The 14830-nt window shown below is 41.2% G+C and overlaps 1 protein-coding gene across 4 annotated transcripts in view; it reads left to right on the plus strand.

Moving 5' to 3' along the window:
* The window catches only part of KLHL3 (kelch like family member 3), a 100461-nt gene that overhangs the window by 59158 nt on the left and 26473 nt on the right, over positions 1–14830 (plus strand). For all 4 annotated transcript variants that reach the window (XR_006740633.1, XM_045576343.1, XM_045576347.1 and 1 more), the window contains 2 exons: positions 356–472; positions 4268–4417. Coding sequence is in view for 3 of the 4 variants with exons in the window: in XM_045576343.1 (XP_045432299.1) it covers positions 356–472; positions 4268–4417 (267 nt within the window). In the remaining variant the exon portion in view is untranslated. The remainder of the gene's footprint in view (positions 1–355; positions 473–4267; positions 4418–14830) is intronic.

Here is a 14830-nt window from a genome sequence, read left to right on the forward strand (position 1 = left end):
AATGCCTCCAGGGCTTTTGGTCCTCTTGCGTGATCTTTATAAAACTGTTCAGAGTGACTGCTTTTTATGTCTACTCTTAAATAATGATTGGAACTGATTTTTATTTTGCAGTGAACTTGATGATTCTACATTTGGGATAACAGTTTATAATAACTTATGTATGTATGTATGATCACTCTCTTACATCAGCTAATAAATAGAGACTTTCTATTTTTGTTTTATTTTAAATATTGAACTTTAAGTCAAACACATTTGTGGATGACTTTTAACTTTTTCCCCTTTTTTTCAGGTTGAGGAAGTTGTTTGAAAGCTATTATCTTTCTAGTAAAGTTATCTATGTTGACTTTCTTTATAGGTATTTGAAGCTGTAATTTCATGGATCAATTATGAGAAAGATACTCGTTTAGAGCACATGGCGAAGCTGATGGAACATGTCCGTCTCCCTCTTCTACCTAGAGATTACCTAGTCCAGGTGAGTCCTGTGTGAAGAATAAGCCTCTAGGGTTAGCATGGGTTACCCTGATTGGAGTGGTTGAGTTTTCTGTACTGGTTGAGGACATTAACCCATTGAGTTAAGTGTGAGGTGTGGTAGCATAAGAGTATTGGTTTGAAAATAAGACAATTAGGTTTCAGTCCCTGCTCTACTATATGTTAGCTTGGAGTTTTTATTTAACCTCTTAAAGTCTTTTTTAAAAAAAATATATTTTATTGATTTTGTACAGAGAGGAAGGGAGAGAGATAGTTAGAAACATCGATGAGAAAGAGTCATCGATCAGCTGCCTCTTGCACACCCCCCAACTGGGGATATGCCCGCAACCAAGGTACATGCCCTTGACTGGAATCGAACCTGGGACCTTTCAGTTCCCAAGCCGACGCTCTATCCATTGAGCCAAACCGGTTTCGGCACCTCTTAAAGTCTTGATTTCTTCTTCCATAGAAGGGAAATTATAACAAGAGCCAAAAGGGTTGTTGTGGGACCAAAGGAGTTGTAGATATGTAAGTTAGGTGGTTAGCAGGGAGCAGGGCCAAACAAATGTTCAATAAATTAGCCACTTTTATTGTAGAGGATCAATCAGAAGGGTCATTTCCATAACATTGTTTTGTTCCCTTTTGCCTTAGCTTTAGGCCTCTTGAGGCCCAATTTGGGATTGATAAATCAACTCTCACAGGTGCCTGCAATGCATATTGCGTCTACCTCCTCTGAAAACAGGGTGCCAAATGTTTTCTCATTTAATTCTTACAATAACCCCTGAGCAGAGATTATAACCCCCTTTGTTACAAAATCTGGCTCTAACGCACACACCTTGCACTAAGCAGACCACCACCTTTAATGCTCTCTATTCTGTTAATCTATTACATGACTTATTTTGTCCAGCAAATGACATTACATTCTCTTACAAGTAGAAGAGTTTAAAACTTAAATATATGAATGAAACGAAACTCCAAGGCATTAAGCCAGCCCTCAGCTATCCCTGACAAGTCTCTGGAAGGAATGGAAAGAGTGAAGGAAAGACAAGAGGATGCTCAGTAGCCCAGGAACCTAGCTCTATCAGTTCTCAGCTATCTCACGCCGGAGAAGTACTCAACTTTTCTCAACCTCAGTGTTCTCTCCTCTGGTAAAAATGGCAACCTGCCTGTGCAGGATTATTTGGGGTTTGAATGAGACCATCCATGTGAAGCCTGCGGCTGTGCTCAGTGAATCCAGCTGAAATATGTCCTCACAAATGTAAAGTCCTCAGCTCATGACACTGTAGTCGATAGGCCTCATAACAGGGAAATGCGGTCTGAACTCTTAACCTCAGCCCTCTTCTCAGGTGCTGAGCCCTGAATTTGCATGCTAAATGGTACCACTGCCATCTGGTGGCAGCATATCCTTCCAGTAGAAAAGGTCCCCTAATCAGAGGGACTGAACTGCCAGAGCTCGCAGTGTCAATCAAACCTCCCAGTGTCCTGTGGGAAACTTATCAAAGATAGAAATGGACATTTAGCCTCCAGCACAGTCTTGCTTCCATAGGGAGGAAGGACAGTCTGTGGACCTGGGTTCCAGAGAAAGCTCAAGGGGCCTTAGAGACCTCCTAGTCACATCCTCCAGCAAGTGTCCACAACCAACACTTAACAAAGACATTAAGACATACTGTAGTTCCCAGGATATTATGGCAGAGTAGGGTTCAGATCTGGAGAAGAAGCCGTCAGAGGCAATGAGAACTGTTGTGTAAGATCCCCTTTTACAAAGGGCTCTTTTCAGAACACCTCTGGAAGAAGAGGATATTTCAGTAACACTCATTTGACCTTGAAACTTCAAACTGGTATTTCCCACTGGGGATGGCTGATCGTTGAAGAGGAGGAGGAGGATGAGGAGGAGGAGAGGGAGGAGGAGGAGGAGGAGGAGGAGGAGGAGGAGGAGGAGGAGGAGGAGGAGGAGGAGGAGGAGGAGGAGGAGGAGGAGGAGGAGGAGGAGGAGGAGGAGGAGGGGAAAGGGAAAGCCCTGGGAAGACCTGCACCAACACTGTCGGACTTCTCTGGGAGGTGTTTCCTTGTTTGTTTGTTTTCAATAGGTAACATTTATTAGGCTTTCATTAAATATTTAAAAATATTGTTCTAAGTATGTAACATGCTATATCTCTAAAATAAGTTTTTATTGTGATTAAATATATAACATAAAATTCATCATTTTAACCATTTTAAGTAGATCATTTAGTGGTATAAATTTCATTCATCATGCCATACAACCATCAGCATATCCATTTCTACAACTTTTCCATCATCCAAAATTGAAACTGTGCCCATGAAGCACTAACTCTCTAGGGGAGCTTTTCATGCAAGCTGAATGAGTTCTTTGGGATAAATGCTTTTTATGCGTTTCTCTTTCCCCCCAAGGTTTTTTAGAGCTCCTCTCTCAACCTTTTACTTTTTTTAACTGACCCCAAAAGTTTATGATCTGTCTCAACCTGGTTCAGTCCCTCAGTGGGAGGGTGAAAAAAAACCTTCCCAGAAGACAGTGCTTTTGGAAGTATTCTTGGGATTCATCTCTGGGTAAGGAAGTTCCCAGATGTGACAGAGGCCCTGTCATACCCATCCTTCTTTCCCTGCCAGATCCAATGCTGCCCAGCAGGTGATGGCTCTGGCCACATTTCCACTCCTAGTTACAGGGACCTAGGAGAGGCTCAGCCGGGCCTTGTGCACGATCAGCTTGAGGTGAAGATAACTGAGGTGGGGAGGCCCTTCTCATTCTCCAACTGGCTTGAGCACCTCAGGGTCGGAAACCTTATGTTGTTCATTCTGGGGTTTATTGCTGGGCTGCCCAACTAGAATCGTTCAATCAGTTAGCTGTTGAATGGAATTAACCTATCCCAACAGATTCCAAGCACTTCAGCAAAAAAAAAAAAAAAAATTAAAAAAATGAAGTGGCCTCTAGAGACCACACTGCCCCTTTCAGATATGCCACATAGCAGTCTGATCTGGACCAAAATGGTAGAGGTTTGAAAGAGCACCAGGCTGATTGCATCCTTGGTCTTGCTCAGGAAACATTTAGGATTATTTTTGCTGGGCACCTGCTTAGGCCCATAACTCTTGAATCAGAGGCGAAGAAGCTATTATCCCAGCTTAGGTGAGGTCACTAGGTGGGACTTTTGTGCAGGACATTTTTTCTACTCATATCTCTGCTCCGTTAGAGGGTGTCTCATTGGCCAGTTTTATGCTTATGATTTCACTGAACACTATGGATATGAATTCTTCTTGATAGTAACATTATTTTATTTCATGATTCCATTGGCTGGTGGATCCCACCCTCTTCCTCTTCCTCAACTTTCCTCTTCTCAAATGTTTGACCATTTACCATAAACTTTGTGATACATTCAAACAAGGTGGAATGTGGAAAAAGGCTTTCAGGACAACTAATTGTCTTTGTTTTACATAGTCTCATTTTAAGCTTCAAAACAAACAAACGAAGACACAATTAGGTTGTGGATAATTTTAATATGCTGATTTTATAGATGAGAAAACAGGTTAAGAAAAATTAAGTGGTAGAGCTGGAATTTTTTATCCTTGTTGGTTTGATGCCTGAGTTGAATCACTTATTCCACAGTACTCTTGAAATGCAAGAGGTGACCACCAAGTTATAACTCTGTGGACCTATCTCTCGAGGTCTGAGATGCTGTTCTGTGAGAATGAATGAGTGTGGGAGTGCAGAATGACTCAGTCTGGAGTGACCACGTGGCAAATGTGGCCAGGCTCTGCTCCTGGATCACCTGTGCTTTATTACCTCTAGACAGTTGAAGAAGAAGCTTTGATAAAGAATAATAATACCTGTAAGGACTTCCTCATTGAAGCCATGAAATATCATCTGCTCCCTTTGGATCAGAGACTCTTGATTAAGAATCCCAGGACCAAGCCCAGGACTCCAGTCAGTTTACCCAAGGTAAGCCCCAGCCTCGTCACTGCCAAGAGTTGGGACTATGCCCAGGGAAGGTGGCCTTCTATTTTTTTTACAGAGAGAAAGGGAGAGAAACAGAGAGCTAGAAACATCGATGAGAGAGAAACATCAACCAGCTGCCTCCTGCCTGGGATGTGCCCACAACCAAGGTACATGCGCCTTGACTGGAATCGAACCTGGGACCTTTCAGCCTGCAGACTGATGCTCTATCCACTGAGCCAAACCGGTTTCAGCTTGCCTCCAAGTCTTTCCTCAGCCATGGCTGCCCTGCACCGTGGTTGTATTAGGATCAAAGAGATGGAGTCTGCTGGTTCCTCTTGAATCTGCTGGTACCTCTCTTTTTGGGGCTCTTCCTGTCTTAAGAGTTTCAAGGTAATCTCCAATGTCACCAGGACAATTGAGAATACCTCAAAGCCCTTCCCTCTACTCTTCTCTTGTTTCACACCACGGTTTGAGCTACATTGCTTTGGAAAGCAGAAGAACGTCTGTATTGGTTTTGACTTAGTGATGGCCATAGCAGTCCTCTTTCTAGGCCCTTTTTTGAGTCAGAACAATTCTAGTCTGGTTCCTTCCATTACCACAGAGCCATAAAGGACAGTTAGGACCAGAGGGGAGAAGCCACTTAAGAAGTCTGATAGGTAATGAAACAGGGAATAGAAATGGGAAATAAGACATTGTGAGGGGCAGGAGGGGGCAGCCAGAGGAAGGAAAGGGTGAGCATAGGAGGGGACCCCATGATCAAGAGTCTGGACAGGGTTCTAGATGCTTTGCCTCCCTGCAAGTCTCCTCCCTTCTCTAGTTCTCAGGGTCCTCATTTGCCTAACGAAAGATGATGCACTAGGTGGTCTCTAACATTCTTTCTGGCTTGGCATCGAGTAGCCTTCCTAGGATCCTAACATGGGCTGGCTGGAACCCATGGGCTGGAGGTCCCTTAGCATTTAGGAGATGTGTGCCTGTGGGGGAAGAGAGGGGAAAGAGCATGGTGTGGGCTACTCCCCAGCAGGAGAGAAGGAGCTGGGTCCTTTGTCTTGAGGCTTTTATCTCTCTCATGTAGGCAGGAGTGTTAGGGGAGGTTTCAGGGGAGGGCTTCAGCAGAATATTTATCAGTTTTTAGGTGTGTTCCCTTAGGGTCATGGTCTCCACTGATGGGTCAGGGTCAGGGCAGGGGGTCATTGGTCATTGCAGCTGGTCCTGGTGTCGCCCACCTGGTTTTGCTGCCTTTCTGGGTCTGGAGCTGAACTACAACTGAGGCCCAGATGTTCTCTCTAGGATAGCGGTGTCGAACTCAATCAGAGAAGGGGCCAAAATCTAAAATCCAGCCTAAATCGCGGGCCGAATGGTTTACTGAACAGTCATAAACTGTCATTGTGATGGAAACGCAGCGGAGTACAGTGATGACAGCGCGGTGCGGGCCACATTGCAAGGCCTGGCGGGACGGATTTGGCCCGCGGGCCTTGTGTTTGACACATGTGCTCTAGGAGGTGGCCTGCATCTGCTGTAGAGTGCTCTGCCAGCTTGTTCAGCTCTGTCTCAGCTTCCCTGTTCCCCTTGTCTGGCCCACTGGCCTGTCGCAAACAGCTAATACGGTGAAACCAGTGTTTGACTTGAGTCTTTCTCACCCTCCAAAGCTGTTCTCTGAACCCATGACAACCTGCACCTTGGATCACCATTGTAAACCTGAGATTATGTTTGTGCCTGTCTTCCTCCTGCTGTCTAGTGCTGGTTACAAGGGGCAGCCACAGGACAAGGACCTTGGTCTGAGTGACCACTTGCCTTACTGCATATTGACAATCTTTTGTTTTATTTTGTTGAAATTGGTCATTCAGGCTTCTTCAGATTTTTCAAAATGAAAATAACTTAGTTTTCTTTAATGATAGGAATATGTGCTCATTTTAGATTATTAAAAGGATACTGCGATTTTGAAATAAATTTTAAAAATCTCCTGAAAACCCTCCACTCAGAGGCAATCACTGTGATCATTTTGGTGAATTTTCTTTCAGACATATCTCTGTGCACTTATTACAAATAGATAAAATGTACACTTTTAGATAAATGGAATCTTGCTACATAGATTAAAATCTTTTTTCCTCCTACTCAACCATATTTTACAGACTGCTTTAAATGTCTTATCAGTAGAGGTAAAAATCAGCATTTAAATTGTGATAAGTATGTGGTATTTAATTTTATATATATATATATATATATATATATATATATATATATATACACACCATTATTTAACTGTCCTGTATTGATGGATTTGCAGATATTTCTATTTTTAAATGTTATAAACATTTCTGTGTCAAACATCTTTTAAAAGCTGGAATCTTGTTTTGGTTTGCATTTCTTTAATGGTAAGATTAATCTTGGTTGCATATGATTATTGGCATTTGTATTTCTTTTCTTTTTTTAAATTCTCTATTCATGTCCTTTGTCCATTTTCCTATTAAACTGTGTTTTGTTTTTTTGTTTTTTTTTTGTTTTTTTTTTTAATCAATGGGTTTAAGGACTCTTTTTTTGTTAAAGAGGTTAGGCCTTTGTATATATTTAAAACATATTTTTTTCTTAGTATGGAGTTTGCCTCTAAACTTATTTATAATGCTTTTGAATCCTCCAAAACAGTTTTTTTTAAAAAAATAAATATATTTTTGATTGGCTGCCTCCTGCATGTTGGACTGAGCCCGCAACCCATGCATGTGCCCTTGACCTGAATCGAACCTGGGATCCTTCAGTCCACAGGCTGATGCTCTATCCACTGAGCCAAACCGGCTAGGGCCAAAACAGTTTTTAAGTAGTCAAATTGATCTAATTTTTACTTTATAGCTTAGGTTTTGTATTAAGCTTATGAATGTATTTTCTACTCTGAGATTAACATAAATATTCCCATGTTTTCTTTAAGTACTTTTATGAATTTTGTTTTATATTTGATGCACTTGATTAATGCACTTAGTTTATTTGTGTTAAGGAGTGAGGGTAGGAATACAGCTTTCTTTATATTGCAAATAATGAGCCAGATGCTCCAAGTTATTTTAATTAACCAATCTCCCTCTCTTCCATTGATTGGAATACTGCCTTCATTTTGATGTAAATTTCCACAAACTTTGTGTCTTGAGGTTATTGATTCTTTTTTTAATTAAAAAAATTTTTTAAATTTAATTTTATTTTATTGATTTTTTACAGACAGGAAGGGAGAGGGAGAGAGAGTTAGAAACGTCGATGAGAGAGAAACATCGACCAGCTGCCTCTTGTACACCCCCTACCTGCAACCAATGTACATGCCCTTGACCAGAATCGAACCTGGGACCTTTCAGTCCGCAGACTGACGCTCTACCACTGAGCCAAACCGGTTTTGGCTGAGGTTATTGATTCTAAGGTGCACTGTTGTTTTACATGGAGGAGGGTTTTTCCATCCTGGGTTTTTAGCAGGCCTTGTTGCGATGTTCCTTGTTTGTGATGTTTCTCTTTGGAAACTGAGGTTCTCATGCTATGTAATCAGTGTAATGGTATCTTTTCCTGGGTAGGGTATTCTGGAGCTAAGGAAATGCTGCAGAGCTGGTCCAGTTTCTTCTTGTGGAGGATATACCCAATGACCTCTCCTTTCCTAGACCTTGCATCTAACTTTTGCCACAATACCCATAAGAAGATGGATTAAAAAAAATCAAAGCCAATTTTTTGTCTGAACCTGGACTCAGTGAGCTGAGCCCCCCACCCCTCCCCACTCCCCACCTTCCCAGAGTCTGTAGTTGAGAAGAGTCTGCCCCTTGTTTCATGAGCTTTCCTGTGGCCTGTGAACCATTTATTTTCAGAATGAAAATGTTTAGATTCCTGGGCACATAGCCTTCTGCAAGCAACGTGAAGTAGGACTTCCTTTGAATCTGTTGAAGGAATTAAAAAACACACACAAAAAACCTTGCTGCTCTTTGCCCCATTGTTCCCAGACTTTAGTCCAGGGGTCCTCAAACTTTTTAAAGTGGGGGCCAGATCACGGTCCCTCAGAGAGCTGGAGGGCCGGACTATATGAACTACTAATTCCTACTGTAACACCTCGGCTGCGCTCACTGCCCAAAAAACCTGGCGGGCCGGATCAGACTCCTCTGCGGGCCGCATGTGGCCCGCGGGCCGTAGTTTGAAGACGCCTGTCTGTGAATGATTTAAGGTTAGACTGTTCAGCCTGCTTCTCAAACTCTATTCCTGTCACCATTGTTTGAGCTCTTAAATTAATGAGGGGGATCCCCATTGTGGGTTTGAGGAATGGAGTATGGGAGGAAAACTCTCGGATTGTCATTAAATCATCACAATAATCTGCATATCCAGATTAAATTATTTGCCCAGTTACGTACTAGTAATTGCAGGGCTGGGGGTTGAACCAATGTCTGTTCCACTCCAAAATCTGTGTGCTTTTCCTTGTACCAAACTGTCTTCCAGGGACAAGTTTTGAGGTTTTGGTGGCAGATGAAAAGGATTCTTTCTTTTTAATTATAAAAATCTCCTTTAATTAAAACATTTCATTCATCTAATTAATAGATGCATTGCCAATACATTTGCTTCTTTTTAAAAATTAAGATTGTTTTTCGAGCAGTTTTAGGTTCACAGCAAGATTTTCCATGCACCTCTGCCCTGATACATGCATATCTTACCCTTATTCTGAACAGCCCAGGTTATTCTCTATTAAATTCAGATTTATGAAGAATAGTAATTTTATTCATGTTTAAAGTCACTCTTTTTAAGGGTATAGTTTGATGAATTTTGATAAATGCATACAGTCATGTAATCACCATTCTAATAAAAACAGAGAGTATTTTAATCACTCCAAAAAGTTTCCTGTGCTATTTTGTAGTCAAGCCCTTCCTTCCACTCCCAACACCCTGGCAACTATTTCTGATTTCTGTCCTTGTACTTTTGTCTTTTCTAGAATGTCATATAAATGGAATCATTCTGTAGATAGCCTTTTGAGCTTGCCTTCTTTCTCTTAGCATAAAGCTGTGAGATTCATCCATGTTGTTGCATTTATCAGGAGTTCATTCCTTTTTATTGCTAAGTAATATTCCATTATATGGATGTACTATAATTTATTTATCCATTCACCAGTTGATCGACATTTGGGTGTCCAGTTTTGGGCTATTACAAATAAAGCTGATTTGAACTCATACTTCCAGATTCATTTATAGATCTTTGTGTGGACATATATTGTAATTTCTCTTGGGAAAATACCCAGGAGTAGGATTGCCCAGGTTGTATGGTAAGTATATGTTTAACTTTATAAGAAGTTGCTAAACATTTTTTAAAAGATGGCTGTACTATTATGTATTTCCATCAGCAATGGTCGGGGGTTCCAATTAATTTATAGTTCCCCCACTACTTGTATTATCTATTTAAAAAAATTTTAGCCATTCTAGTAGATATGTAGTGATATCTCACTGTGGTTTTAATTTGCATTTCTTTAATGACTAATGAGATTGAGCATCTTTTCATGTGCTTATTTGCCATCCGTATATCTTCTTTAGTAAAGTCTCTGTTCAGATCTTTCCCCTTTAAAAAATTGGGTTTTCTTATTGATTTGTAAGAATTCTTTATATATTATAGATATGTCTTTTATCATATACACTGAGTGGCCAGATTATTATGATCTCTGAATGCATAATAATCTGGTCACTAAGTGTATATCCTATATAATAAAAGGCTAATATGCAAATTGTCCCCTCGACCAGGAGTTTGACCAGCAGGCAGGCTGGCCAACCGCTCATGTCCCCTCCCCTAGCCAGGCTGAATTTATGCACTGGCCCTCTAATACATATATGAGAGAGAGAGAGAGAGAGAGAGAGAGAGAGAGAGAGAGAGAGAGAGAGGCCAGATTATTATATATATATCGAGTGGCCAGATTATTATGTGTTCAGAGATCATAATAATCTGGCCACTCACTGTGTGTGTGTGTGTGTGTGTGTGTGTGTATGTGTGTGTGTATATATATATATATATATATATATATATATATATGGCAAATATATGTCTTGTCTTTTCATTTTCTTAGCAGCGTCTTTGGGAGAGCTGAAGTTTATAATTTTATGACTTTTTTATGTTATAATTTATGTATTTTGTGTTCTATCTAAAAAATCTTTGTGTAATCTAAGATCACAATGATTTTCTTCTATATTTCTAAAAACTTCAAAGTGTTAGGTTTTATATTTAGGTCTATGACCTATTTTGAGATAAAAATGGTACATGAAGGGGTCACGGTTCATTTTGCATTTGAATGTCCAGTTTTCCCCACAGCATTTACTGGTAACATTCTCCTTTCTCCACCGAATTACATTGACAACTTTGTTGTAAATAATTGACAATATATGTGTTGGTCTATTTATGTGCTCTATTCTGTTCTTTGTACCTATTTGTCTATCTTTATAGTAATACCATGTTGCCTGAATTACTAACTTTACTGTAAGTCTTTAAATCAGGTAGTGTGAGTCCTCCAATTTTGTTCTTCAGTGTTGTTTTGGCTGTTGTAAGTTATTTGCATACCCATGTAAGTTTTAGAATCAGCTTATCTATTTCTACAGAAAAGCTTGTGGGGACTGGTGGGGATTATGCTGAATTTTTAGATCAATTGGGGGAAATGATATATTAGCAATACTAAATCTTATTCATGAGCACAGTATTTAGCTCCATTTGTTCAGGCCTTCTTTAATTTCTTAGCAATGTTTTATCGTTTTCAGTGTATAAGTCTTTCTAGGTTTAAACCTAGGTATTTCATAGTTTTTTGATGCTGTTGTAAATGTTTTCTTTTAAAATTCAAATTTCTGATAGTTTATTGTTAATATGTAGAAATATAATTGGTGGGAAACCTTATTTAATGGAGAAAGAGCAGTCAGCTTAATGATGGCATCATTCTTTTCTGGAAAACGTGCAGAAGATGACTGAGGGCTCCAGGCTGACACTTCAGGGAGGTATTTAGGGTTCCCCTCCAAGGTGTTAGCTTCTCCACTAAACTGGCTCCATGATTTCAGGCATTATTCATCTGTGTCCTTGGCACAGAGCCTGTATGTGGCACAGAGTAGGTGAGAGTAAAAGTTTTCATGAATAAGAAATATTTTTAAAGAAGAAATAACCTTATGGAGATTTAATACTGACCATTTCTATTACCCATAGTTGTTTCCAATGCTTTCAGCATTTAGACATGTGGCTTTGCATGATTGTTGTGAGGATATGTCCTACATCATATCCTGTTTTGATCACTAATGTAGATCGACCCTAGAACATTTAGTTCAGCCCACAAGTCTGATATTGATTAATCTTGTTGTCATTCTAGAGAGTTAGATGTTGTAAACCACTTAGATTAAAAAAAGTATTTTAACCATTGACTATCATGCGTGCATTAACTCATTAATTTATTAATCCAGTTATCCAACACACTTCCATTGAGCTACTAATTGCCAGCCACTGGGTTAGATACTAGAGCCCCAAAGACCAATATGAGCCGGTCCCTTCCCCAAAGTGCTCCGTACTAGGTGGAGGGGCGTTAGATGTTGCAGTGGATTCTGTAAGTACCACGTGGAGGTATGGGCAAGACACTTTATGAATATGGAAAGGGGTAAGCGGCTGGGGAAAACTTTCTGCAGGAGCTGAGGCCTGAGCTGTCTCCAAGGTCAAATGCAAGTTGTCCATGGGAGTAGACATCCAGAAACTGGTTTAGATGCCTGCAGGAGAGAACTGGCTCACACCATCTGACAGCCCTTAGAGTAATTTGTACTGTGCTTCCCTGGGTCGTTGTCATTATCACCAAAGGCATTAATAATGATATAAGCAAGATTGTCTAAATCCATCTTCCTTGTGTTTTAGACAAAGCACTTTATATATGTTATCCTGTCTTTTTAAAAATTTTAAAAATATTTAATATATTTTTATTGATTTCAGAGAGAAAGGGAGAGGGTGAGAGATAGAAACATCAGTAATGAGAAAGAGTTACTGATCAGCTGCCTCCTACACATCTCCTATTGGGGAACAAGCGCACAACCTGGGCATGTGCCCTTGACCAGAATTGAACCCAGGACCCTTCAGTCCGCAGGCCAATGCTCTATCCACTGAGCAAAACCAGCTAGGGCTACATTATCTTATCTTGATAACAACTTGGGAGGTCTTAATGTTGGAGAAAAAGCAAGATTCAGGGAGATTGAATGGCTTGCCCAGCTAAGAGGCAGCATGAGGGCTTGGATCTAGGTCTGGCCAACTCAAAGCTTATGCTTTTGAGCCCAGTGATGATAATAGCAGATCCCAGATGCTGAGCACTTAGCATGTACCAAACATTGGGCTAAGCAATTTACATTTATTATCTCGTAGGATTTTCAAAATTGTAATTACCCTCATTTACACATGAGGAAATTGGATCTTGGGTTATGTCACCTATTCATTATGTTTTAGTTACAAATTTCTGCATCACAAATTACCCACAGCAAATGTTTGTTATCTCATAGTTTCTGTGGGCAGGCATCCCAGAGTGGCTTAGCTGGGTTTGTCCTGGACAAAGGCCTCTTATAAAGGTGCGGTGAGCTATTGGTTAGCGCTGCCGTTACCTCCAGGCTTGTTTGGGGAGGATCTGACTTTAAGCTCACTCTTATGGTTACTTGTAGGCCTTAGTTCCTCACCCTGTGGCCTCTCAGTAAGCTGCTTGCATGCCCTCCTGGCATGGGAGCTGGCTTCCCCCATAGGAAGTAATTCTACCACAGGAAGAGGTTGAGAGAGCAGGCCTGAGACAGCAGCTGTAGTCTTTTCGTAACCTACTCTCAAAGGGATGCCCCATCACGGCTGCTGTATTTTAATAGCTAGATATGAGTCACAAATCCAGCTCACACACGGGGAGGGGAATTAAGTTATATGTCTTGAATGGAAGAGTATCAAAGAATTTGTGATGTATCTTTAAAGCACAGCTAGTAAATAGCTGAGCTGAGATTTAAGCTAAGGATGACAGACTACAGATCTTGTGCTTTTTAACTGTACTATTACTTCCACATTTCAAAAAAGCATTTTAGTTGGATGCTGTTTGGAAAGAAACCCAATTCCTGCCCTCTGGGGACTTGATTTTAAGAGGTCCCCCTGAGAGAGTAAGGTAGAGATATGTAAGTAGCCAAATAGGTGGAGAAAGAGGGGTTAGGAGAAAATTGGGCTCGTTGGCAGAGCAGCCACAGGGATTCCAAGGGCTGCCTAGATTGGGCTTTCCCAAACTCAGTCCAGATAGGCTTGCTGACAGAGCTGACTGAGAAACAAGGTGGTGGCGAGGAGAGAGTGCATTGTTCTCAGCAGTGAACCTGTTTGCCAAACCCTCTCCCTTAAAGAAGAAGGATTCTGCCTTGAGATAGCCGCAGAGGCTACTAAGGATGTTTTCTTCTGAGCCATAAACGCCCCATCATACTGACACATTCAAGCCGGAACAGCTAATGGCATCATCTGGGCTCCCACACATTCATTCTCTGCCCAGCACTTTCCCTGAAGCTAGGTTGCTATGGGCAACCAGAGGCTGTCTCCCCGCTGCTTCAAACACTCCTACTCTGCCTTGTTCCACAGATTGCAGTAGAGAAATGAAATTCCAGGAAGATTCAAATGTACCCTTTGGAGATGTACTGAGCCTGGCTCTTTTCACTGTAATTTCAGTTCAGCTGGCATCTCTATTTAAAATGACGCCATGCCCTGGCCAGTGTGGCTTGGTTGGAGCATCGTCCAGTACACTGAAAGGCTGTGGGGTCAATTCCTGGTCAGGACACATACTTTTGTGGTTTTGGTCCCTGGCTGGGGCATGTATGAGAGACAACCAATTGATGTTTCTCTCTCTCCCTGTCTCTCTCATTCTCTCTCCCTCCCTTCCTACCCCTTCCTCTCTCTCTCAAAAAATAAAATAAATAAATAAAAATAAAGATAAAATTAATAAACACCCTCTGGTGAGGATTGAAAAAAAACAAAAAGACACCAAAAAGCCACTGGGGCTGAAAGTGGATGTGGGCTGTCCTCTTTCAGTAAATGGCATTGGGAATGAGGCTGCTGGCAGGTGGATAGGATGATGTCTCACCTGGCCAGGCCCCTGGGTTGGCCCTGCGGCTCTTCCCTATTGACCCTTTAAATGGACTCAGGCCACATCTGGAAAGCACACTGAGGTCTTGAAAAAGCCCCACCATCCACCCTGGAATCAGTGGTGATGCTCACTCTCCCATTCATAGATCATGTGTCCTCTTCTACCATGTATTGGGAGCTGTTCTTTAGCAATTGCTTTAACAGTAGCGGCAACGGTAATGATTTCGGTGTTGATGTGATAAAGCTGACAGTGTGTGCTATCTACCAAGCACTGTGCTAAGTACTTTATACCATTTAAGCATTTTGACACTCACAGGAGAGACTTTCTATTATCCTGATATTATA

Source organism: Pipistrellus kuhlii, unplaced genomic scaffold (assembly GCF_014108245.1).
Source record: "Pipistrellus kuhlii isolate mPipKuh1 unplaced genomic scaffold, mPipKuh1.p scaffold_m20_p_8, whole genome shotgun sequence".
Lineage (NCBI taxonomy): Eukaryota > Metazoa > Chordata > Mammalia > Chiroptera > Vespertilionidae > Pipistrellus > Pipistrellus kuhlii.